The sequence below is a fragment of the Prinia subflava genome, chromosome 8, assembly GCF_021018805.1.
Source record: "Prinia subflava isolate CZ2003 ecotype Zambia chromosome 8, Cam_Psub_1.2, whole genome shotgun sequence".
Lineage (NCBI taxonomy): Eukaryota > Metazoa > Chordata > Aves > Passeriformes > Cisticolidae > Prinia > Prinia subflava.
In genome coordinates, this window is record NC_086254.1 from 31,075,268 (window position 1) to 31,101,377 (window position 26,110).

The 26,110-nt window shown below is 42.1% G+C and overlaps 1 protein-coding gene across 1 annotated transcript in view; it reads left to right on the plus strand.

The window, feature by feature from the left end:
- Positions 1–26,110, plus strand: part of STK4 (serine/threonine kinase 4) — a 45,972-nt gene that overhangs the window by 1,161 nt on the left and 18,701 nt on the right. The window contains exons 2-10 of the mRNA XM_063404611.1: positions 1,492–1,572; positions 2,397–2,525; positions 4,374–4,488; positions 5,016–5,180; positions 5,573–5,740; positions 6,300–6,437; positions 7,107–7,235; positions 9,477–9,663; positions 21,772–21,929. Of these exons, the coding sequence (XP_063260681.1) occupies positions 1,492–1,572; positions 2,397–2,525; positions 4,374–4,488; positions 5,016–5,180; positions 5,573–5,740; positions 6,300–6,437; positions 7,107–7,235; positions 9,477–9,663; positions 21,772–21,929 (1,270 nt within the window). The remainder of the gene's footprint in view (positions 1–1,491; positions 1,573–2,396; positions 2,526–4,373; positions 4,489–5,015; positions 5,181–5,572; positions 5,741–6,299; positions 6,438–7,106; positions 7,236–9,476; positions 9,664–21,771; positions 21,930–26,110) is intronic.

A 26,110-nucleotide genomic window follows, 5' to 3' on the forward strand; every position in this document is an offset into this window, starting at 1 on the left:
TTTAACAAGAAGGGTCTGCCTCTTGCATCGCCACTTTTTGGGCTCCTTGGAAATGGTGGCTTATGTGTTTTCTGGTGCATGAATTACTTGGCTTTCCCCTTTTCCCACACCCTCTTCCCTCTCCATTTTCACAGGGACGAGTAAATTGTTTAATGCTTATCTGAGCAGGGAAGCTAGCAGCTACTTTCAGTATTTCACCACTTCCTGAGTCTGCTTCTATATAATGTTTCCTCTGCTTCAGGAAGCCATTGTATGTGCTCCATGCATGAGCTGCTCCTCCCGTGTGGCTTTTGTACAGAACCATAACAGCCAGGGATCAATTAATGGTTTTTCACTTTGTTTCTGAAGAAATTGGGGGAAAAGATTATATATCTAGTATAAAAATGAGTATTCCTGTGACTGGAGCCCTGATCCTTAGCAGCAGCTGTAAGATCTTTCAGGAGTGATTTGCAGTTGCATGCAGCCACACGTGTTTTACTTTGAACACCAGTCAGTGCTAAGAACTCTGAGACTCTTAAGTTTCTGTGTTTCAAAAACTTGTATGAGCTGGTTTAGGGAGCTTGGAGGGGGTTTTGTTGGCTGGTTTTTGGTTTTGTTTATTGTTGTTTCAGATTTTTTTTTAGTTCATGGGAAAATGAAAGAGCACTTGTTTGTGGGCTGTTGGATACTTTACCACTGACAATAAAATCCTGTTTTCAGACCTTTTTGTTATGTAGTCCATAGCTGTTTCAGGAGGTTTGGTGAACAGCTCTCCAGTGTAGACTCAAACAAATATGATTGATCTTCTTGTTGTTTTGTGTATGGAATCTCCCTAAAAGCTGTACTGGGAGGAAGGAGGGCCACGTGAAGAATCACGGCACATGGCAGGTTTTTATTCCTAGAAATTATTTCAACTGACTCTTATTAGCCATACATTTAAGAGGGATGGCATTAAGATCCTGAGAGTCAGATACAGTTTCCTTTTTCCTGATAGAGTTTTCCTAGTATATGCCCAGGCCCATGAAGTTAAGATCTGAAGTTCTGATTTTAAAAATGTACAGGTGAGAGCAACATTTCCTCTGTCCCCCAGCAAATCTATTCCACACATACTCTGAGCATCAGGGGAGATGATGTTCCCTTTTTTATGGCCTTGGTAGGTATCCTTCCCTTTCAGATATTGAAATTTAGGAGATATGTTCAATGGCTTCCGGACTCTGCCGTGCTGAGGTGTGACCACCAGCATACAGATCCTGAAACTGATTTCTGCCAAGAGGAGCTGTAGATTTGTATGCATGCTCACATTCTGTTCTTTGTAATTCCCAGTGCTTTTTCACTATTGGGTGCTGATAATATTCAGTCTCCTCATGAGGTGAAATAAACTTACTTCATGATCAATTTACTTCATGCCAAACCTTTTGTATGTTTAAGAGGTACCATTTATTCTTCTGTTTCAGCAGAGCCCAAACTGCCATAAAGTTAAATGTAATAATTTCTTTCTCCTTACCCATACAGGCAGCTGAAGAAATTAGATGAAGACAGTTTAACCAAACAACCTGAAGAAGTATTTGATGTCCTGGAGAAGCTTGGAGAAGGGTATGTGTTGTGTTCCAGTGTACATTTTTCTAGGAACACATCTGCATAACAGAGGTGTGTTCAGTGGACTCTGATGTTTCACTTTTGTCATGGTCCTGTTTCTGAAAGGTAGCTACCAACATAGAGACAGTGTTTGGTTAATAACAGAGTAAAGAATTTGTTTCCCAAGAATGCAGTATCTTCATCCGAATAGCACATTATGGGTCAGCAGTAGGGAGTTAAAAAGTTCTTGAAAAATGCCAGCCTGGAGCTGGTAGAGCTCTGTGGGAACTTGAGAGATGTTGTAGCTCATCCCTGGTACCTCTTGATGTGCCTGGTGGAAGTGAACTTCAGTGACACCGTGCCCTTGGTGAGGCAGAGCAGCATGGAACACTCCAGGAGTGACATGTCCACTGCCTTCAGCAGTTTGTTTGAAAAGGCTGAGTTGTAAATCCACCTGGCTGCTGTAAGTAAAGAAGTTGGAAATAAGGGTGATGATATCTGACAGGAAGAAGCAAACCTCTCTGACCAGAGCTGTCGTTCTTCCTGATGCTCAGCTTGTACTCCGTGCTAGAAAAAGACAATTTTAGTTGTTGAATTTGTGCAAAAGGCCATTCTAAAGCTATGGTCACTGTAATGATGGTGTGCTCTTTCCTCACTGTCTCAGTGTGCTGACTTACTTGTATTACAGTGTTTAGTAGTTAGTGAGTTGATTTACATTAAAATACAAAATATTTTTAATAAAAGGATAATTAATGTTTTACCTGATGGCTACACTTGCAAAAAACACAACCATAACATTTGCATTTTTATAGTCAGTGTTTGTTCAATGTTTTGTTTTGTAGTTCTTATGGCAGTGTGTTCAAAGCCATCCATAAAGAAACAGGTCAAGTTGTCGCAATTAAACAAGTTCCCGTGGAATCTGACCTGCAAGAGATCATAAAGGAAATATCCATAATGCAGCAGTGTGACAGGTAAGGGTGTGCTGTAAATCACTTATTGGGATGCAAGGAAAAGTATCACCTGTGACCTGGCATTTAATCAAATAAAAGCCATGATGTTGCCTTAAATGTTTTTTAAAAGGCTGGACTTGTACAATCGAGTTACCTCGTCTCACCTGAGTCACCTTAGCTGACCATTTGTGTAGTGCAAAGGTAAGAGAGCAGGAAATGTAGCTTGCAGCAGGAGAGAGCACTGAGCTGAGGGCAGTAACCCTGCACTCGCTGCCAGCCTGTGCCAAGCAGGCGCTGCCGCTCTGCCCGGGCACCGTCGCCTCTTGGACAGGGGGAACCTGACTGTGTGTGTGTGCTGAGCAGCAGCTCCCCTGCCCACAGGGCTGCGGGCTTCCCAGCAAGGCACAGAAAACTGTTAGAGGGAGGTTTTTTGTTTCTTTTTTAAAGGGCACGTGGATGGGAGCCACTAATGCATGACTGCTCTTGCATGTGCACAGCCTCGGCGCTGTCGCCTGCTCGGGTGGCAGGACAGCCCGTCCTGGCCCTGCTCTGCTGTGCAGGCTCTGCTGCAGTACAGGCTATCTGCTGGCCTGAGCATCCTCACAATAACCTGCTGCCAGCTCTGTGGGCTGATGGTTGGCCCCCTTTGTGCATGATTTTATAGGAAAAGATGTGGCAGTGACTTGGCCAGTGAAAAGCTTGTGGGTAGGGAAGACCCTCTCAAAGTCTGAGGCTGAAGGTTTAAAATACACTCATTTCTCTGGTATTATGAATCTGGAAACATTAGGAAACACTACTTTGAAGGACCTCCTGTGTGGAAAGCCATTTAAAATAAATTACATGAGCAGTATAAAACTGTGGTCCCAGTCACTTACTCTATTACATTCCACTCTCACTGTAGTTAAATAAAGATGACTTAGGAGCAGGCAGCAGAGTGTACCTTGAAAAGAAATTGTTCCTGAAAAATCTTACTGCATAACTTGAAATGCATTACTACTTTCTCTTAAATTAAATATTAGTATTGTAAGGCCTGAAGTGAGACCTTACAGTTGTGAACAGCAGAGGGAGTGAATCACTGGAGCATCACATTTTCTGTGCAAGCATTAAGGGTCACTGTGCAGTGTCACTGACTTGCTAGTTTTAAAGTTTTTTTCATTAGAAAATGTTCAGCAGAGAATAGATTAAACACACTTTTGTTCCTTAGCTCCATTTCCATCAAATCAGGGACAATCTTTCTGTTAGTTTCTGCTTTCCTTTTCCAGAGGACATGTGGTTTTTCTGAACTCTGTACTTTACTAGGTTGTTTGTTTTTTGGGCAGCCAGATAGCTGACTGAGACAGAGTCTTGGGTTGTACTGGGATCCTAAAATATAGCCTGGACTAAATTGAAGAGACAAGTAGGTTCATGTGGTAGTGAAGGAACATTTGTCTCAATGAGCATGACAGCTATTTTACAGCAAATTATGGGCTTTATTTAATGTTTCCCTTTGTTTGCAAATGTTCTGTAGCAGCCAGGGACTGCTGTGGGCTGTTTCCCATTCCCTTGTCCTGCCCCAGCACTGACCCTGCTGTAACCTGGTTCAGACTGAAGGCTAATGCTCCCTGTTTCCGTGGGATTTGTTGGACACTTTAGCTCCTTGGAGTGACTTTCTGGCAGGTCATATGAGCCCTGCTGTGGAAACAGGCTTGGCAGGACTGGAGAGCCCTGTGCAGAATTTGGGGTGTTCTGGAATACTTCTGGTCTGGGTTTCAGTGGCACTTCAGCACCGAGTTTCTAAAACATATTTAGGATCTCTGCAGTGTATTGTGATTATTCAGTGATGCTGGTTACTGGTGCTTGACCCTTTGTTTTATCCTTCTTTTTTCCTAGCCCTCATGTGGTGAAATACTACGGCAGCTATTTTAAGAACACAGACCTGTGGATAGTCATGGAGTACTGTGGTGCTGGATCTGTGTCTGACATTATTCGATTACGAAACAAAACTGTACGTCCTTTCTCCTTTGGGTGTGTGCATGGGAGTCTGGGTGTCCAGCAGCTCAAGGAAGCTGAGTAGTTGGGGCATAATTCTCAGTGTTCAGTGCCTGACACAACCATGGGCCATAACTTGAGATGCAGGTCCTTTGTTCCTCTGAAAATGAGAAAACTGATTACATTGAGTTTTGGCTATCTGGATAATTTAATTGGTGGAGCAGGTTTTGGTGTGTTGGCTTTCCTGAAAACCCAGATTGATTCCAAGACCCTACTTTGCCTTACTTTGGTTTTGCAGGATAAGAATTACTAGTTGAGAAAGGGTTATGACATTTGAAATGTGGTAGTGTGTATATGTGTGCTGGTTGTGATCTAATCCTGCTACATAATGCTGTAAGGCACTAACTAATTCCCCATTGCTATGGCAACCTTTAATGAAGGCAATTAAATGGCAATTAGTGAATCTCAGTAAAATACAGACCAAAGCACAGTGGTGCTGTGTCTCAGCCACTCTATGTTGGCAGTAACTCTTCCCTTCTTCAGCTCACAGAGGAGGAAATTGCTACAATAGTGCAATCCACACTGAAAGGACTCGAGTACCTGCATTTTATGAGGAAAATACACAGGGACATCAAAGCTGGAAATATATTGCTAAATACAGAGGGACTTGCTAAACTTGCTGATTTTGGAGTGGCAGGACAGCTTACAGTAAGTAAACCCAGGGTGGCTGTGTACATTTTAATTTATCCTTTTAACCTGGGTGGGAGTGATGGGATTGTGGAGATGGACAAATTGTTCATAGCTGCTTTTTAGCACTTTGCATCAACGTGAGATGCTAAACCAGCAGCAGATCAGAGCAGATCTTCCTCTGTGGAAGCTGTTACAACTAAGTAATGGTTTGCAATAGCATTTGCTGCTTTCTTTATGATACTTTTAAGTTCTGTGAGCACATTTTAATTGTTCATTGCAGAATTCCATTTTCTAGTCCTGCTGTGTCGAATAATCTGCATGCGTGCAAGATAATTAGGGTGATAATTCATTAATGACTGTTTGTGGTGCTACAGTTGCCATTGTTTGGATCTTTCTCCTTCTCTCCTCAGGACACCATGGCAAAGAGGAACACAGTCATAGGGACCCCATTTTGGATGGCTCCAGAAGTGATTCAGGAAATTGGGTATAATTGTGTGGCAGACATCTGGTCCCTGGGAATCACTGCAATAGAAATGGCTGAAGGAAAGCCACCCTATGCAGATATTCATCCCATGAGGGTAAGGACTGTGGCCTTAAATGCATTGCTGTATGGAAGAGGTTTGATGTCATAGCTGGCTGAATCCCTTATCAGCATGTAACCTTGCTTTTAATGTATAGAACAAGTTGTTTTCTGTTAGTTCTTTGTACTGTTGATTAAATTAAAAACAGGTCTTCGTCAGGAAGTAGCTGCATGGGAATAAAAAAAATCACAATTCTCTTCTATTAAGACATAGCTGTCGCTCTGTGTTGGATGTAAAAGATGATTTCAGCTGGATTATCCAAAGTGGATTTTTTTTTTTAATGCAAGCACAAATTTTAAAGACTGAAAAATGTCGGTTTCACACCTTTGGGGCACATAATGGCTCAGTCAGCTGTGAGCACCTAGTGAGAAAAGTTTGTTTTCCTGCTACTTGATCCCTGTGAAGAGATCTGTGTGTAACATTGGCAAAACTCCTCAGAGGCAACACCTTGAAAAGTCCACTGTTCTTCAGTACCAGCATGTGTTTGGGTTTATTTACATTAAATTCTTGGTTTTAAGCTTTGTTGTGGAAATCTGAAATATTCTTCTGCTTTCAGGCAATTTTCATGATTCCCACCAATCCCCCTCCAACATTCCGGAAACCAGAGCTGTGGTCAGACAATTTCACAGACTTTGTGAGGCAGTGTCTCGTGAAGAGCCCGGAGCAGAGAGCCACTGCCACACAGCTGCTGCAGGTCTGCCTTTCCTTAGGGGTCCATAAGCTCTGGGGGAGGCTTGCCCAGGGTAGGCTGTGCTCTGTGGCTCTGGAGATGTTGGTTTCATTTCTTGCTGCTCCTGCTCACTACAGATTTTACTTTTTAATAACTCATTTTAAAAATCTCACGCTCAACTTCAACTTTTCAGTTCTTCTCTAAGAACCAGTCTGACTTCAACTTCCTTTGTCTTCTCTGGGTTGTTTTTGTTGTTTTGGCTTTCAGGGTTTGTTGTTGGTTTACTGGTTTTGTTTGGTTTGGATTTGTTGTTTTACTTTTGAATTCCCACCAGCACTGCCAAGAAACTGTCTCTTAAAACACAAAACAGAGCAGACTAAATGTAAGTGGTTGCTCAGAGTGTCCCAGGCATGGTAATGGTCTGTGTAATTGGTTCTTGACAGCTAAGCTAAGGAAAGCACTAAGCAGAGCAGTGGGAGGTGGATGAGCCAAGGTCTCACATCAGTTGTGCCCTTGGAGCTTGATCTTCTTTGGAGGGTGGAAGATCTCCCTCCTGTGCCAAACTGCATCTTTATTTTAGTGATATTTCAAGTTAAACCTTTAATTTGATTTGAAGTAGGCCATAGTAACAGTGTTTTACTGTTCCATCCTGCTTCGGATGCAGTGCTTATTTGTTTTTAAAATATTTCTCAGCACCCATTTGTTAAAAGTGCCAAAGGAGTATCAATCCTGCGGGACCTGATCAATGAAGCCATGGACATCAAGCTGAAACGCCAAGAGGCACAACAGCGGGAACTCGACCAAGAGGATGAAGAAAATTCAGTGAGTTCCTAATAGCAGCAGTGTGCAAAGTCCAAACTCTTGCTCCTTTCATAAGGCTTAACTGCTTTGGGGTTTTTTTGGCAATATTTTGTGGAATTGCCAGTGGGTTTGACTTAGTTCTGGGGTTTTCTGCTTTATGACTGTGTAACCCAATGCTTGGTCTCTGCTCACGCTGTATTTGAGTAGGACAGGCAGCATGTGTGGGGTACTGTTCACCTTACAGGGTAGCTTGAGAGCTGGGATTGAATAGGTCTACAAGGTGCTGTATGCAGAAGATTTGATTCATTTTCCCAATTGGGTTATATTATTCATGCACTAGTGAGGATTTTTTCATTGTAGGTTCAGATCTTAGACTGCTCTCCTCGTATAGAATAATAATATCATCTCTGATGCACTGTGATATAAGTCTGTTGTGTTGTTTTACTATTGTGCTTTAGAACATCCCTTATAGAAACTTTCTTCTACACAAGAACAACCGACAGAAGCCTGAGGTGAGGGCATGGGAAGTGCTCAGGGCTTGCTGTGAATTTCAGTTTGGCTCTCTGTCTCAGTGGTTACAGCATGTGAATTTGGGAAGCATGTTGAAAACTGGTTTCTGAGCCTCTGCCTGCTTCAGCCTGAATAAATGAAATGGGCAACACAAGGCAGTGTATGCCAGCCCTGCCCAGGGGTGACACTTGAGCAGCATGGTCCATGGTGTCTGTGCTGAACACTTTGTGCATCTGGTTTTGCAGTCTAGGACTGGATGTTTATTCAGTGTGGAAGTAACTTTACTGGTCATGTTGCCACAATGTCAATTCTATGAGTACTGTCCCTCCCCTGAGTTCTGTCCTTGCCATCCCTTCCTCATTTCTGACTGATCTGGGGTCACAATGCTGAGAGGTGGTGTCTGTGTGCTGGAGTTGAGTCCTCTCTGTTGGTGTGTGTGTTTTCCTGAAGCTTCTCTGCTCTGTGTCTGCTAGCAGAAAAGCTTCCCAAACACTTCCCAAGGGCTGTGAAAACTTCTGATGTAGTCCTTTGTTAAACGATGTGTAGCTAACAAATTTATTACTTCCTCTCACCTACTCAACTCCACACAAAATTAATTCTCCTCTGTTAACATCTCGTGTAGTTTTCTCCTCTCTTGCTATTGGTTTTGAGGTTGGAAAGTAGATTTTATAGACACCCTTGACACAACAGGTAAAATGCTGGGGACACCAGAAGGTGGAGAGGTGACTTCTCTCTTTCCATGACATTGAGATGGAGTATTAGAGCTTGATGTGCAATACCTGTGTGTTTTCCTTCTAACACTAACACAGGTCAGTAAGGCCACGGTCACATAAAGAATGGGAACTCCATCCTGAGAGCAACACATGAGCATCTCATCTAAGGTGAGGTGCCTAGAAACTACTGTAAATCCAGAAAAGGATTTCTGTTCATGCAGCTGGGAAGCTGGGCCACATTTCCAAGAAACCAAATGGATTGTGGAAATCTTGACCCTGTTCTTCATTCAATCTTAGTCACACTTAGTGAAGCACACGCCACCTGATGAAACTGCCACCTTTGGCTACCATGACTCTGCCAGGAAGTTGTTCTGCCGGAATTGATTTGAAGAGATTGTGTTTTCCTACAGAATCAGTCTCCAAAGCCTTGGCAGGAGTAATTCCGACTTTTGTTATTAGTCCCTTTAAACAAGTGGAAAGATAAAAAGTAATTTTCATTGGAAAAGGTTACCAAACTTTGATAATTTATTTGATTCGTTTTAAAAGATCTGCAAATGTAGTTCGTTTTTCTTCAGTGCTTCTGATGTTTATAATGAGTAAAGCTACCTAAATGTTAGAAAAAAAAACAGGATAAGGGGCATTTCTTTCCATGTGCCACCTACTCTCCAGACTTAGGCCAGCCTAGGGCTTAGGCAGCTCTCGGAACTGCCTGCATGAATAGAAACACTCATGAGTGACTGAGTGTTCTAATCCACTCTTAGACACTCGGACACTTCACCAGCTCAGAAATAAGATACAACTTGCACTGATGATTTATCTGTTCTCTGAGTTATCATGCTGGCAGAAATTATTCATTAGTTTTCATTACCTGTTTGGAGATTACAGGGAGAGAACAAAGTGCATAAACCAAACGTTGCCTCTGTGTGTGTCTGTAAAAACCTCTGAATTCATGTGACTTGCCAGTGTCCTTAAATACAGACAATCTACATGGGGCTTCACCACCATCAGTAAAATCTGCTTTTGTGACATGTTTGAACAGGAGGAGGATGAGACAGACTCGGGCACCATGGTGAGGGCGAGTGGAGATGAAACTGGCACAATCAGAGCTGTGAACACCATGAGTGATGGAGCCAACACCATGATAGAGCACGATGGCACCCTGGAGTCCCAGCTGGGCACAATGGTCATCAACACCGAGGAGGAAGAGGAGGAGGGCACCATGAAAAGTAAGAAAACACCTCTGACTTCCAGAATATGAAATCTTCGTGTGGGCTGTGATATGTATTCCAAACCTGCTGTGATATTTTTGGTAGATGATTGTGTCTTTTGGTTGTAGGCAGCCAAAACTCCTTGGTCAGTGCCCTCTGGCAGTAGAGAAACCTTTCTAGGTCCAAGTTTCAAGCCATGCTTTGTAGTCTTGCACTGGGTATAGCTGAAGTGGACAATTTCCACAAGCTTTTGTGTTAATCAAATAAGATCTCATTCTAGCTAGTAGTTTTGGGGTTTTTTGTGAGCTGTATTTTGCTGGGTTTTTTATTTTTCACAGAATATCAAAGGCGACTCTAACAAGTGGTTAATCACAAAATGTGTGTTGCTTTAGTGGTGATCTGGCTGTACCCTGGCCTCTGAAAGCAGTCAGTCTGTTTTAGGAGTGATGCATTCAATGAAGGGACAGATTGATAAAATGACAAATACACTGCAGGCTTCATCCCAGCAGGACATGCAGTGGGAGGGGTTGGATCTCTCCAGACTGGTGTGCTTCTCTGGTGTAGTCACTGAGGACAACCCAACGAGCTGTGCTGCTGTTTCACACATTCAAGCTGAAATCCATGCTGTCCTAAACCAGGAAAGCTTACTGAAGCCACAAGCCTTGTCAGAGGATGTGAGATTTAAAATTATGTGACTGATAGTCTATGGAAGGCCTTACAGCTTGAGCTGGGAAAGGGTTGAAAATGTTTCTTTGGTTGAAGAAATGGCAGGGAGAGCTTTCCTGGAAAAGTATGACTACAAGAAAAGGAATCTTTTCTGAATTACGGATTCTCATGGAAAGCCATTCCTGCTGGTTTGTTAACCTCACAGTCCTGAGGCAGAGGTAGCCAGGGGTGACTCAGCTGGCCAGCCTGGCTGTTTGTTTGCTCAAAGACTGGGGAAGGTGCTGACTGAGGGCTTAGCAGTACTCAAGTATGACCATCACGTGCAAGGCTTGTTCTTTTGGCTCTGGCACTGCTTCCAAAGACTTTCTTGGCCATCTAATATTGAACCTTTGGCTGTTCTTCACAGGATTTTGGAAAAATCCTTTCCTCAAGAAATTTGTTGCTGAAAGCTTCTTCCCTGTCAGGGTCCATTGATGTCTGTGAAACAATGATGGGTTTGGGAGGGAGATTTCAGCAGAATCCTTCTAAAGATTTTTTCAAGCTTTGATAAACATGATTCAGCACATTAAAACCCAGCATTGCCAGTCCATGTAGCAGCTTGGGGCAGCAAAGACAACGGTGTGGTGGAACAAGGTTGGTCAAGCGAGGAGATGGATGGATGCTTAAAGCAGCCCAAATGTCATCCAAAGGAGGGGACATTTCAACAGTATTAAAAAAACCTGGTGAAGCTGCAGTTTCTTTACCAACAGCCAGCACTGATAGTTTCTCATCATCAGTGTGTATTGTTCCATTTCATGGCTCACAATATCAGAGGTTTTGCTGTCTGGTGCTCCTGCACTGGGTAAGTAAAGCACCTCTTGAGTTTATCTTTGGTGTTCGACATGTGCTTATCTTCTCACTATCTTCCTAAGGCTGCAGTGCTTTTAACTCAAACCCTGCTGGTGCTGTCTGTGGTGTTCAGAGGCTCCAGGAGATGCCTTTGATAGTGTCTCTTTAGCAAGGACACGCTCTGCCTCTGAGCAGAATGGGTTATGAGGATGCAGCGCTGCCTTTACCACAGGGCAGCTCTACCCTCAAGAGGGAGCTCCTCAACAAGCTCAGACACCTCGAGAGCTCCGTGACTGGAAAGTGGAGTTTTTATTTTAAACCCTCCTCAGGCTCCAGGCTCTGTAAGAGCTCCCTGTTCCTCAGCTGCTGCTGTGCAGGGTGTCACAGGCAGGTGTGTGGCAGAGGTGCTGCAGGTGGCATTTTGAGGTTCTGGAGGTGGGCACAGGGACCCCTTCCATGCCCGTGGGCTGCCCACAGTGGTGCCCAGGGAACCCAGTCTGCTGCAGGTTGTGCTGCCTTCTGCCTGCTTGTAGCTTCATTCCAGCAAATCTGGTTTGTGAATGTTAATGATGTTACTGAAAATGGTAATTTTACCTTAACACCCTTCTCCTCCTTTGGTGGTGTAACTCTGAAATGCTGGCTGCTGCACGGAGCAGTTCTCAGTTGTTTTGGGGATGCAAGGCAGCTTGCCCTTCATTGGAATTCCCTGCAGCTCCATTTTTCAGCTTGCCATTTACATTTTCATAACATTCAGTTAAATGCATTTAGCCCTAAAGCTCATCAGCCTCCTGCAGAATCCTCTGGAGAAAGTGCTTTTTTGTAATCCTAAATATAAATATAATAATGCTGTTTGAGAACAACTGAGTTTTAAGGAACTTCATTGAATCATATTTTTAAGGACATCTATATATTTTTTGGCAGTTTGTGTCATGACTCACCATAGAACCTATTTTTAAGTCAATAAAAAACTTCTGGTTTGTTTTTTTTTACATGGCATTATAGCTTCCCTAGGTGTCCTGGACTTCTTAAATGCAGGCTTCTGAAGTTGTGTTCTAGCCCTTCTTTCTAATTAAAAAAAATAAATCTGTCTTAACTAGTTTGTTGTTTGGTTGTATTTCTGTTTAATGTAAAAAGTGTTTAAAGTGTTGTATTTCAGTGTTTTATAGATAGGATTGTCTTAGAAATCTCTAGCAAACCACTTCCAATAGACTTGAAAGTGCAAACAACTTCCAGTAGACTTGAAAGCAATTCTTGCATAAATCAATTTGTGACTTCTTAGGCTCTGAGGAATCTTAAATTCCAGTATTGTACATTGTAGGGGAAGTTTTGTTTCGCAGTCAATTGAGCCGTAATTGTGTTTGCTTAAATTCTTTCATTTGCTTGGCTTTATTCTGGGCACTCAATATAAATAGTCAGGCAGCATTAAAAATGTCACAGTGACATTCTGTTACACATTCTGAAAGCACTCAAGTGATTGCCTGAGACTGCAGATACTAAATTGTGCTGCGACACATTTTACGTCGAAATCGATTGCTGAAAGATTACTTATGGATTGCAGTTAAACTATTCCAGGAAAACTTTAAATGTAGCTGGAGAGCTACAGATGAGCAATGATTTGTAATAACAGACGTTTCCATTGTGCTTGAGAGCTGGAATAACTTTGGAGCTGTTAATATGTCTGCAAATGTCCTTTTTAATTTTTTCTATGAGAGGATATATAGTGCTAGTAAACTGTGAAGCATTTTTTACTCTTTATGCTTTCACTCTTCCTTTTTCTGCTTTACAAGTTGCTGTATTTGTTTAGATAGTGGAACCTTGGCATGAATTTGTCTCTTTGATTTAAAGAATGGAACATAATTTTATAATAATGTTGCCTTCCTTGAACAGTGCAATACAATCACATCCAAGTGAAATTGGATCTAGTTTGTCTAGTACTGTAGTCTGCCTTATTTTCTCTGTTACAGTAAATCTTGCTTGTTTAAGCATCAAATAATGGGTGAATTATCCTGGAGAATGCAGAACTGGCAGCAGTAGAGTGAGCTGGGCTGTCTGGAGTTTGGGCTGAGATGAGTGAGGAATCTGGAGAGAGGGGAAGGTTGGTGGCTGTGGGGTTTTTGTTCTGTGGCACAAATTCAGTACAGTGTCTGGTGCAGAGGTAGACCAGAAGCTTCAATAACACTGGTATTTATCTCTACCTCAATAATGTAATGTGCTGATAAAAATTCTTTAGAGTTTGTAAATGTTCAAAGTAAAAAAAAAATCCAGGCTTCATTCTTACACAGTTTGAGGTGGCTTGGGTTTTGTTGTGCTTGTACCATGCCCACACTGCTAAGCATGGTTGTGTCATTTTAAAAAAGTATTTCCCCTTTTGAGGGGGAACTGGGCTTCATTAGCAAATTAAATGAGCTAAGATGCAAACTTGGCAATTTCCTATTTGAAAAATGATTCAGAGTAAGCTTGTCATCTTGGTGGCTGTGTGAGACATCCAGTGGGTGACACTTAAACCTAAGCCAGAGAAATGTTTCTGCCAAGAGTCAGGAAACATTTTTTCCCCATGAATTAACCTGAGATTTTTCACGTAAAGCAATGGCTGTAAAACCTGCAGTGTGAGCAGCAGAGTGAGAATGGGTGGCAGAAGGATTATGTGATTGCATTAATATTGTAATTGACTCCAGCATTGCTGCTGTGTAGCTGAGGTAGCCATAGGTGATAATATCATTAGTTGTCCAGAGAAGTGTAGTGGCACGTTATCCAAATTGCTCATGCAGCTACTGTGGAGAATAACTCCACGTCTTGTCAGGATTTACATCATGTGTGCGTCAAAGATATTGGCCAAAGGGACTTCTGCCTCTGGTTTCCTCCATGGACAGTAAAAGCTCTTTGCAGCAGCTTCCCACTACTTACTGTTATTAATGTCCAGTGGTGCAGTTCTGTGTTTAAAGCAAATTGGTCCATTTAGTCATAATTGAACCATAAAACAGTCTCTGCATTATGCATTTAAATAACATGCTGCTTATACAAACTCCTACATTGATTAAATTGTTCTCAAACTGTAAGAATCATCCTGCTGCCACTCTTGGGGTGTGGAGAATACAAATGTGCACAGAGAAATGCTTTCTGACTTTTAATAGCAGCCTTGCTGGCAAGCTTGACATAAGCAGTGGCCAACAAAATTTGCTTAAGAGTATTAAGCTGTGTGAACATGCAGACAGCATTTCCGAGGGATGGGAGGTGTTGTGTCATTTTGTGGTGGGGTTTTTGTTGTGTGCTTTGTTTTTCTTTTTGAACACTGGCCCTAGTAATTGAAATTCTGGCTCTGTGCAGACTGGAGAATGAAGAGTAAATCCAGGATCTAAAGGGGATGGTTGTCTGCCTTGGGTTGTCCTGCACATTTGACAAAGCTTTGACATTGCTAAGGCAAAGTTAATTATCTGTCTTTTCAGAGATACTGAAACTGAGGAAAGGATGTATGTGTTTAACAGCTATTTTTGCTGGTTTTGACAGTTTATTATTGAGCACTCCTGTATTTAGTAGGGTGGGGGATAGAAAGTAGGGGAGGTTTTGTGGTTTTTTCTGGACAGAAGCATTTTTCTTGGAGAAGATGGGAGGTGTGATTAACAGGGTCCTGAGCACTGTACAGGAGGCAGTGTGCTTCAGGAGACTCAACCAAGAGACAGAATATTAGTAAATCACTTAGTAAGAACATCTCTGTCCCATGCACATCTGTGCATTTGCACATACAGGCAAACTGGAGCATACCTCTCTCTTCTAAGAATAAACTCACTCCCTACTGGATCAAAATAAATCCTGGAGAAAGCCTTACTCCTAAGCAGGAATAAGAAGAAGTGTAAACTCTTAAATTCCTTCATTTCAGAAGTTCAAAACCAAATTTGTTTCTACCAGCAGATTTTCAAGCTTCAGGGAAAAAAAATATTCACTGCAATGCTGTTTTCTGTTCTCTCTAGATAAGCAAATGAGTTTCTGGCTTATGAATAGAAGGGGAGTTAGGAAGTGCTTGCCTGGTTCTGTTCCATCTGGGGAGCCTGAGCTGTCACCCACAGGTGCTGGATGTGAAGACTCCATCGCTGCATCCCTGCTGATGAGGTTGTTTCTCAGTGAGATTTGTGAGGAGCTGAGGCAGAGGATGCAGAATAGGAAATGTTCACTTCTTTCTCCATGCACCTTCACATCTCACTGCCTGTCTCACGCTCTGGCTGCTGGACTAAATTAGCAATTCAAGCTAATGAGGTGAAAGACATGAGGTGGCCACTGAAAATCTGGGATGTAGGAAGAAAGCTGCTCTATATTTATAATCATGTCTGAGATTTAAAACAGAGGAAATATAAAAGGAGGTAACCTGGCCTTAAGTACCTTCAATTACTGGGAGGATTTCCTCCCCTATTTTTGGAAGGGTTCTCACTATAGATGTTACAGCTTTGGGTGAGTGTTGGTGCTCCTCTCCTTAGATGTCTTTCACACCTTATTCATTAAGAGATTTAGGTTGATTTTAATGTTCATTTAGGAGTTTCTTATTAATAGCAGAATGTGTTGGGAGTGTTTTGGTTTGATTTAATTTGAGATAGGCCATAATTATGGGGAGACTTGTCCTTATAAAGAGATAAAAAGTCTTACGTGTTCTGCTTTTAATACAAGGAAATTTCAGCTCCTCTTTCCATGAGATGAACTTATTAATGATGGAGCAATTTTTGCTCTGGTTGAGTAATTTGACATCTCCCTGCTCTGCTGCTTAAAATGACTCAGTCCTCTTCAGACTGTACAAATTATGCTGTCCAGCTGCTAAAGTTCATCTGTGATCTCTAAAAAATAGCCCAAAGCAAGGAAAACAGCAGTTCCATTTGAAATTTAATATTAATGAAGCGTTGCTTACACATGACCAACAGGCACTTTTTTTGTGCATCCTAAGTATGTATTTTCAATCTTAAAGTTACATAATTGAATATAAAGCAGCAGCTTACTGAGGCTAGTGAGGAATAAGGCTTAGTAGAGATTGCAGCCTCTGAATTTTTGACAAATGCATACATGTACCAAGGATCACTTTTTAGTTCAAAATCACTAATGTAGTAATTGATCACTTCATTGTTGCTGATTTATGTCAGCTTCATTGTAAATTAATTTGTAGCGATATCTCCTGACTGTTCCCAGCCATAACTCCAGCTCCAATTTTTATGGGATAGGGAGGAAATCATTGTGACTTCAAGAACAGGTATTTAAGTATTAACTGTATAAACTGCCTTGAGTAAAGTGCACACAAAACGTGTTCCTGAGGTTATCTTACTCTGCCTCTCACGACAAGCTTTGTAACTCCAGAATATCCACCCCAGGTAGACCTTAGCAATCCCTTTCAAGAGGAAAGAATAATAAAACAAGGATTCTTCTGATGTCAAGTGTGAGTAGAGAAGAATAATTTTAGCGAAAAGCAGAAATTTTAGTTTCATTGCTCAGCAAGCTTGTTCAGATAGAAGATCTGTGTAAATCTCCTCCCTTTCTTTTTGAAAGCATCCTTTGAAGCTTGTGAGCCTCTGAAAATTTTCAATGGTGAGAGCTTATCTGGCAAAATCAACGAAATGAGTCTTTTGATTTGTGGGGCTAGATGATAGCAAATGATCTGGTTTCGTGGATATTCTTAACCTCTGGGAATGAAAAGTAAAATCTCTTGCTGGTTTGATTGACTGGGCTGTTTCTTCTTTATCATTCTGCTTTCTCTGCAGCATCATATGGAAATGCAAATGACTGGGAGGCTCTCCACACCTTCTTTGTCATCCTTTGCTTCATGTGGGGTGGTTTGCCTGCTGCAGTCAGCCTCTAAGACTGACCTATCCCATTCCCCCACCTATTCAGACAGGTGACATTTTTTGGAAAGGAGTGGATTGTTGTTCAGTTTTTTCCTTACAAGTCGCCTTTGCTGTAGCCTGGCAGAGGAGAGGATGCAGTGCTGGCTTCTTGCAGAGCCCTGCCTGGACCTGTCATTGTCTTTTGGGCTGTTTGTGTTTGGGGAGGGACTGGCCCAGCCTGCACACTGCCACGTGCAGTTGAACATTGCTTTCCAGTGCTGAAGGATAACACAGAAATCAAAGTTTACAGGGCTGTTTGTTGTGCACAACTTACAGCATTCTCCACCTTTGGACCCACGAGTTTCACACCTTTTTCTGTTCTCAGACACAACAGTACTGATGTTCTTGTACTTTTTAAATGTGACTTTAAAACCAGGCAAGACCTGTGAGTTTTCCTGGGGGGGCTTCTGCTCTTCCCAGGACGCAGGCTGAGCTCTGAGCAGCCCTCCCTGCTCTGAACCTGCAGTTCTGCAGTCAGTTGGACCAGCCCCAGCAGAGCTGTGGTGTTCCATTTGTGTAATTAATATAGCTCCTAAAAGATGACTGCATATCTAAATGATAGACCTTTAATGGCTCCAGGGAGCTCTCATGGCTCATCCTTCTAAGCAACTCTTTAGATTCCAAAATAGATGCAACAGTGAAGCCTTTCTTGTCACCACAGGGTGACCTTCTCATAAAAGGCTCTTCTCTACCACAGTTGTGATCTCACTTTCTGTCAAATGTTCATATTTTAGCCTAACCCTATAAAATTAGGAAGTTAAATGCTTTTTGGCACGGACACATTTGGTGCGGTGTCATCTTTCAGCAGCATCTGCCTCTGCAAATAGCAGTGATCGATTTTTGACTTTGGCTGCCTGTTACCAAAATTTTAAAGATATAGTGGTGTGATTCTTGTGTTGAATTAATAGCAGGTCATCTTTGGAAAGATGACACTGCTGTTAAGTGCTAAGATTGACGAAAAGAAGTTCGGTTGTGCTGGATGATAATTGATTTGGTGTAATGTCTTTCTGTCTCCAAGAGCGTTTCTGTCGGTCTTGCTGCATCCACACCCCTACAGAGATCATAGCAGCAACTGAAATTTCAGATATCTTAGATCTGCATCACAGCTATTTCTCCTTGTATAATACCATCTCTCTTTTTTTTTTCCGTTTTTTTGTCAGTTAGCAATCTCCGCTTTATATCAGTTAAAAAACAAAGCAGCATTAAGAGGCAGTATTATGTGTTGATGTGTGGAAACGTACGTACTAAAATTGGTGACTAAATGTACTTAAATTGGTGACTTAATGTATTTAAATTGGTGACTAAATGTTGCTTGTGTTTGCAGGGCCTAAGGTGACTGCAGGGTGAGAGGTGTCTGATGGTGGGTGTGAAGAGCGTGTGCCACAAAAGCGTTGGGTGGGCAGGTAGCTCTGGTGCTCCTCACTCTGATGTCCCTGGAATGGGACAAATGCAATGTCAGATCTGGTTGCTCGAGGCCTTGCAAAGTCACTCCAGTCTCATTCTGTTGCACAACCATCCCTGCTGTGAATCTTCCTTTTGTTCAGCTGAGTTACCCTTTGCAGCAGCTCATTTCCCCTCATCCTCTCCCTGGGAGAGTGAGGAGGTCACACAGAAAGTTCACTGCCCTGCACTTCAGGAGAGCAGGTTTGGGCCTCTTCAGGAATAAGCTTGGTAGAATACCATGGGATAAAGTTGTGGAGGGAAAAGGGGCCCAAAACCTGGTTTATATCCAATGCTAACTTCCTCCAAGCTCAGGAGTGATGCATCCTGACAATGGGGAAGCCAGGCAAAAATGCCATGAGGTCTGCAGGGATGAGCAATGATCTCCTGGACAAACTCAGCCACAACAAGGAAGCCTCCAGAGGGTGGAAGCAAGGACAGGTATCCTGGGAGAAATACAGAGTTTGTCTGAGCAGCCAGAGATCAGGTTAGGAAAGCTAAATCCTGATAGAATTAAATATGGCCAGGGACATCAAGGACAGCAAGAAAACCTTCTACAGATACATAATTTTTCCTGTTCTTCCTTTTATCACCCGCAACACTGATCTGTGTGGTGCATTTGACATGCTGGGGGGAAGGGGTTCCATCCAGTGGGACCTGGGCATGCTGGAGAGGTGGGACTGCAAATCTCTTCTGCCAATTCAAATACTGCAGTTCTTGGTAAAACACAAGAGGGGAGGAAATGGGCGTGATTATTTTAACTGACACTCTGCATTAAGCTCTGTTTTGAGCAAACAGTTTTTTAGAAAGTAGATAGAGAAGAACTGAATCAGCCAGTGTCACTGGAGTGAAACATTTGCTTTCACAGTCTCCTCTGCCGCAAACAGTAATCTTCAAAATAGAATACAAACATGATTTAGATTTTCTCTTTTCTTCCCCCTAGGAAGTCTGAATTACTGAGACCCAGGCTGGCTGTCAGTGAGGTGTGTATAGATTAGCCTGGCTAGTTATGAATTCCTGTCTTTCTGCAAAATTAGTTGGTGTTAAACATTGCCATGATTGGCCATAATAACTTACCTCCTGCTTCAAGCAGCCTGAGCTGCAGCAGAGTACAAGGGGTGTGTTTACTTCATTCTAAATAAATGTTTTATCACTCAGCAGTAATTGGATTGTGATTGTATTTCAGTAATTATTCCCAACAGCAAATCTGTTCTCCACTTCACAGACGTGTTCCCTGCCTGACCTTCACGCTGCTGGTCTGAACGTGTCTTTCTTGATCTAATTATCTATGATGAGTTTTTAAGTTTTGTTTTTTAAAAAAGGGGAACTGCTGCCAGGGGTGTAATAATTTGTCTTTGCTCCAGTTGTCATGATGCAAAAGTATCAGCACTTCAGTTCATGCTTGAGCTTTTAGCTGGCCCTGGAGAGGCAGAAGGATGCAGGGCTTTTTCAAAATGCATCATGACATTTAGGGCTGTGCAGAACAACACTTCTCTCAGTATCACAATCCAAATATCCTGCCAAGATTTCTCATACTTTGTAGAAATTTGTTCCATATTTAACGTGCCTGTAGACAAATAATTTCCTTGAGTATCTTGTAGCTGACCAAGGACTTTATCCACTTCTCTAAGGTTCAGAAAGAGTCTGCCAGGGGAGTTCTGGATCACTGGGTGGCAATTTTATATGCAAGAATAATATTCTGTGATTAAATCTTAATGAGTTTCCAGAGCAGCTAATATTTTTTCAAGAGGAAAGCGCTGCTGAAAGTCCTTAGAGAGGGCTGTTTTGTGACAGCCTGCCTTCTGTACAGATTCTTGTGGGAGAGTCTCTGCATTACAGAGACCCTGCCAGCCCATCACAGGACATCCCCTGTGTGCTTGTTTGAAGCTCTAAACTCTTGGTTGGTTGTCTGCCTGACAGGTTATATTTATTTCAAACCTATGGCATTCAGCACAGAACTTATTTCCGCAGTCCAGACTTAGGCTGTTCCAATGCCATTTTCTGTTCACTCCACTCCTGATCCTGTTTTCTGAAAATTACGGTTTCTGCATCACCTCAAACATATGTCTCAAGTATGAGTAACTTATTCTGCAGAGCCTTGTGTTACAGAACAAAACCCTTTGGTGGGTTCCAGTGCTTGTTTCTGTGCTGCTGGCAGGTTTTGGTGATTTCATCCTGCAGAGCAGTGCAGTGGCACTGAGCTGTGAGCAGCCCTCAGCTGTGTCTGCAACTCTCATGGTCCCCTTGCAGCCCTGCTGAAGCACATTTGCTTTTACAGCCTGCCTCTGAGTTTGGACTGGGACTCTTCTCGAGGAATTATCTGTGCTGAAACTCAGGGCAGCCCAGTTTAAGTGTGCAGAGCCTGGGCAGCAGCTGGTGCTGGACTGGTTGCACTGCTGAAGAAATCTCCCCTTGGAGATGTTGGTAGCCTTGTAACCTTGACTTGCTGTGAAGTTAAATTTCATGTTTTCTTCCTGTTTTGGCTTTTTGTTTTTTTGCTGTGTTGGGCATTAGCATTTCCATCCTCTCACATTTCATCACTTCCTTCCTTACTGAGCTGTCATCACCCTACAAATGAAATCACCCTCTCATTTCTCATTACCCCAAGTCTCTTAATTACAGACTGGAATTAAGTGGTTGATCTGTATATCTGGCTTGTTTGAGTCTAAGCCTTTCTTTTCTAAGAAAGTTGGCTCAGAAGAACTAATATATAAAAAGAAAACTAGGGCAGTAAACTTGGACACCTACTGACCATTTAAAAGAAGGGGGAAAAAAAAGTAGGTTTGCAAGCTAAATAAACCTTTCTACCCAAACAATATAGAAAACTTGACCACTTCTACCCAAGGCAAATTTTGTAATATTTATAAGGTGCTTGTGGTCTTTGAAAGCCTCATGTTTGTCCTGTTCTGTTCACAGAATGTAAAGGTGAGTTTCTGTCTGTAAAACAGCACTGCTTATTTTTGAAGCTTGCTTGTTTTGCAGTGCATGGAGCCTGGCTGGGATGAAAAAGCCCAGCCTGTCTGGCCAGCATTGCTCACTCCTGGCATTCAGTGCCTGAGGTTGGTTACCTGGAGGGTGCTGTCAGGGATGGATTGCAGGTCTAGAGGTCAAGGCTGTAATCACTTCTGTGGTGGGTTTTCAGCTTTCCTTTTCTCACTGTGCAGTTTTGTGATGGAAAAGCTGCTGAAAAATAATATTTTAGCAAGTACTTTAGCAGTACTGTGTGATTTAGTGTGTGCTAAAAAAAATAAAATCACTTTTGGGCATGATCTAGGGCTGTATAACCAAAACTGTGTTTTTCAAAACAACTATGCTTTTTTCTTATTTTTCATATTTCCAGGGAGGGATGAAACGATGCAGCCAGCCAGACCATCATTCCTTGAATACTTTGAACAGAAGGAGAAGGAGAATCAAATCAATAGCTTTGGGAAGAATGTTTCTGGCCAGACAAAAAATTCATCTGATTGGAAAGTACCACAGGATGGAGACTACGAATTTGTAAGTCTATACTTTGAAATTCAATCAATGTGACAATCTTTAAGAATTTTAGTCAGCTGCCATGAGATTACTTCTTGTTTTTTCAGACTAATGGAAACTTGAAGAGGTTCTAGTTGCTCATTAATGCATTTGGATGGGGCATTTTAAAAAACTCGTTTTCTTTATGTATTTCTCAGTAATCATAGCCAGTCATTATCTGTAAATGTTCCTTGTTTAAAAGCAAACAAAGGAACAAAAAAGCCTGAGGCCATGAAGGTATAAGCTGTCTTCCTTTAGTTCCCTATTATGCATTTAAAATTAAAAAAAAAATCCAGATGGCAATTGGAAAATGCAAATCCTCAGTGTGCAGTGTTTGACAAAGAACAGTGTTAGAACTATTGAATTTCCTTGTTTTTCTCAAGCTTTGGCACTGGATTTTGTTTTATTATACAAACATCAAGCTTGTCTTCATTTCTCTTTTCAAATCCTTTTTTTCATTCTTCCTTCCTGAGGCTGAGATGCTCAGAATTTCCAGGAACTTTTCAGAAGTTCAAAGAAAGAGCTATTATTCACAAATTTGATTTAATTTTGTGTGTGTGTGTGAGGATGTAAAATTTCGTGTTTGATTTCAAAAAGCCAGAAGATGCTGGATGTTGTTCCCTCCTCATTTTTCTGCAGTGATTTTTCACTGCAAGCCCTTTTTGTTCTGTGTGCCCTTTCAGTGCCTGCTCATGCTGCCTGTGGTTCAGGTTGTCACTCTGGCAGAAGCTGGTGATATTCACAAAGTGTGCAAAGCAAAATCCCTTTGCTGATCACAACTCGAGGAGATGCCTCCCTTCAAGGCTGGAATAACAGCTGGAGCTTTTCATCCTCTTTCTGTAGATTGAATAGATTTACTGCTGTTATTTTGTTGTCTTTGCCCCTGCTCTTCTTATTTTCTTATTCAGCCTGCAAAGAGTAGCTGAGGGGACCTCCTGCATTCCCTCCCTGATAGCCCTTTGCACTACATTTTCTTTGGTCTCAAGGCATAAAGTCACTGCATAAATGTGTTTTGTGCAAAAATAACCCTCAAGCTGCCTGTGTCTCACAGGGCCTGGGCCCAACACACGATTCCAGTCGAGTCAGATACTTCATTTATCTCCTTCACCTCGTGCTGTACCTTAATTGAATGATAAACAATTGTTTTTCAATGAGTGGCATTTCCCAGGAGAGATGGGCTGCTTTGGAGTCTTTTGTAGCCTGCAGAGGATGGCCCAGGGGGAAATTTTGCTGTAATTATTTTTACTTTCTAATTTGGTTGATAACAAGTTTAGCAGTGATTTCCTGTGAGTGGGACGCACTCCCCTGGGAGCTGTGGGTGCAGGGTACACCCAGCACGGGCAACTCCACCAAAGGTCACTGCTTTTACAACAAACAGGACCCACAAATATTTTTAGAGCACGAAAAGCAACTCTTGTGGCATGTGTGACCCTGTTCACTAAATTCCATTAGTCCTGCAGTATTACCATGTGCATGGATTCCCACTGTGCTGGAAGCAATAAAAGCAAGCAAGAAATCAGCCTTTGGGTCACCTTTGGGAAGTAATTTGTAGAAATTTCACTTCCCAGCTGTGTGTGTTTCTCTAGTTCAGTTGTGTATGAATGTACCAGCCTGCCTTGCATGTAAATTTTGGAACAGAGCTTTTTTTTTTTTCCTGTAAGATGAGAAAATTGCTTGAAAGTAGCCTTAATAAATAACGTGGGTGTTTGTATAGCATTTATCTGAGGGTTAGTAGCAAGCTTACCTTGTATAATGTAGTCAAAGACTTAAAATCATGTATTTTTCCCATTTGGCTGAAAATTGATTGATTTGATGACTATCTATGGGTAAAAGTCATGTTTATTAATGATTTATTAATTGACAGCATCAGTGTAATAAGCACTGTGGAATAAGAAAAGAAAGGCATTTATCAGTTGTATCCAGTACATCTGTCCTAGACCTGCCTGCAGCTGTAAATAACCTCTGCATTGCCAAAGTAAGCAGGTTTGAGCAACCTTTTTCTACAGTTTGCAGCCTTCTAAGTAGAAATGAGATCAGTGAGATGCCAGGTAAATATTAGTTCCTCTGGGCCTTAAGAAATGATTGAAATATTATTGCTTTCTGCTGCTGCAGACTAGATAAATATGCCTGCTCTTCTTTTCTGTGTTCCTCTCCCTCCTGTGTGACTAGCACCTGGAGTCTCCTGTCTTCCAAAAAAAAAATTAAATTACAAAAGATCTTTGCTCTTTTTTTCCCAGTGGCAAAACCATTTGACCTTTTCTTGACTAACATTGTTCTTCTGAAGCAGGCAAATAAGACACTATTTATATCACAATGGCAATGTCACATTAGATGAGGGTTAGATTGAGTCAACCCCATCCACTGCAGAGCTGGAAACCCAGAGATCCTGTTCTGAGAGGTGATGAGCTTCATTCCTCCCAAATGTGATGCTCTGGCTGTGGTCAGAGATGGAATTAATCCAGAGTATTTCCAGAAAAGCGTTTCCAGCCTTGGATTTCTGAGGTAGAAGTTGTTATTAAATGATTAGTCAGTGCCTGATGCTGTTAATGTTTATCCCCTCTCACGTTTGAACAAGGATCTTTTAAGCCCTGATTGACTGTGAACAATATTTTCAACAACATTATCATTTATTTAACATGGGGAGAAAAATACTAATTATGGGCAAAAATTCTTGCTTTTAGGAAGAATATAACAAACTCTAGCAGGAGATTGCTGCAGGGGTAGGCTGATAATGGGCAGGCTGCATTGTATGGATAATTCCTAATTGCCATAATCAGATCTCAAATTTTGTGTAGTTGCATTTAATTTTGCCAGTGAGCATTAGTCACATGCTGTTGCACAAACTTAATAATGCCAGAAGATTTGTTTAGACAATGTCCTACATTTTTTCACTTTAATCTTTCAGTAGTGCTGTAACATATAGGAAATTTAGTTGTGTAGTGTTTCTTGCCATTAGACAGCACAAATCCTTTACTTATTCCTGTTTTTAAAGCCTTTTGACTGCTCTGAGCAGGTCAGTATTCCAATATCACTTGTGGCTAAAGTAGTCACTTGTTTTTATTCTGGCCCTGCTTGAAAGGCCCTCAGTGTTGCCAAACCTATTGTAGCTCATATTTGTGGATCAGCCAGTCACGAATGTTTGGTATTACATCAATAATCCTTTTATTGAAAGCCCGTTTTGTTAGCAAATTAGCAGGTGCCAGCCACTCCTGGCTTATAGGAGCTGTGACAACATTGAAACCTTTTCAGTTTCATTTCATGAGTGTGAAATAAATGTGGCAAAAATCTGTGGCACTTGGGCTCTAGCAAATCTCAAATTTTGCCATCACGATGTGACTGTGGGTTTTTTTAAATACCTGTAGTGTTGAGCTTAGGTTTTGCTGTAATTCTAAGTCATAGTTTTTTTTCATTTAGCAGTGAATTTTTGCTATCCTGGGGGCTTGTTTTGGATGTGAAATCATATAGGACATGAACTTCTAACAGAGATTAGGGCAGGAGCACTGCAGGACACCAGGTCTTCATGGAATTGGAGCTGTTTGCTCCAAGGCTTTCTTAGATTCCAGCACCTGCCAACCATTCCTGGCCTGTGTAAGGCTGCGTAGGAGAGCTGAGCTGGTTCAGACACCTTCCCTCTGTCCTAAATTATGCACAGCCCTAACGTGGGGCTGTCCTGCTCTCTCCTTGGCTTCACAAAGAGGATCTGCGCTCACAGGTTCTCTCACTGAAGCAGAAACACTTTGGAGCAGAGCTTCTGTCCTTAGGAAAATAAAACCAACATCCACCCTTGAGAATGTCAGGCTTTGCAGGAGTGGAAGGAGTGGGCATGGGCAGTTTGTCAGATCTCTGTGGAAGGGGACAGAAGTGGCCTTTGGTCACAGTGCCACCACCCTGCAGTCTGCTGGGAGGGAACCTGTGTTTCAGCTCTCTGTGTCCATGCTGTGAGTGCCTTTCTCTGTCTCAGCTCATCTTTTTAGCTCCCTCTGAGCAGGGTCTCACTGGCTGCTGATGGGAATTTCTTTGGACAGGAAAGATTGCTGTGATTCCCCTGGATTCCAAAACAGACTTCATCACTTCTCAGTGTGCACTGTCATCTGTTTCTCTGCTGCTGGGGAGGGCTGGCCTGCAAGCAATAGAGCTGTGCCTTAGGAAATTTTTCCAGGGCA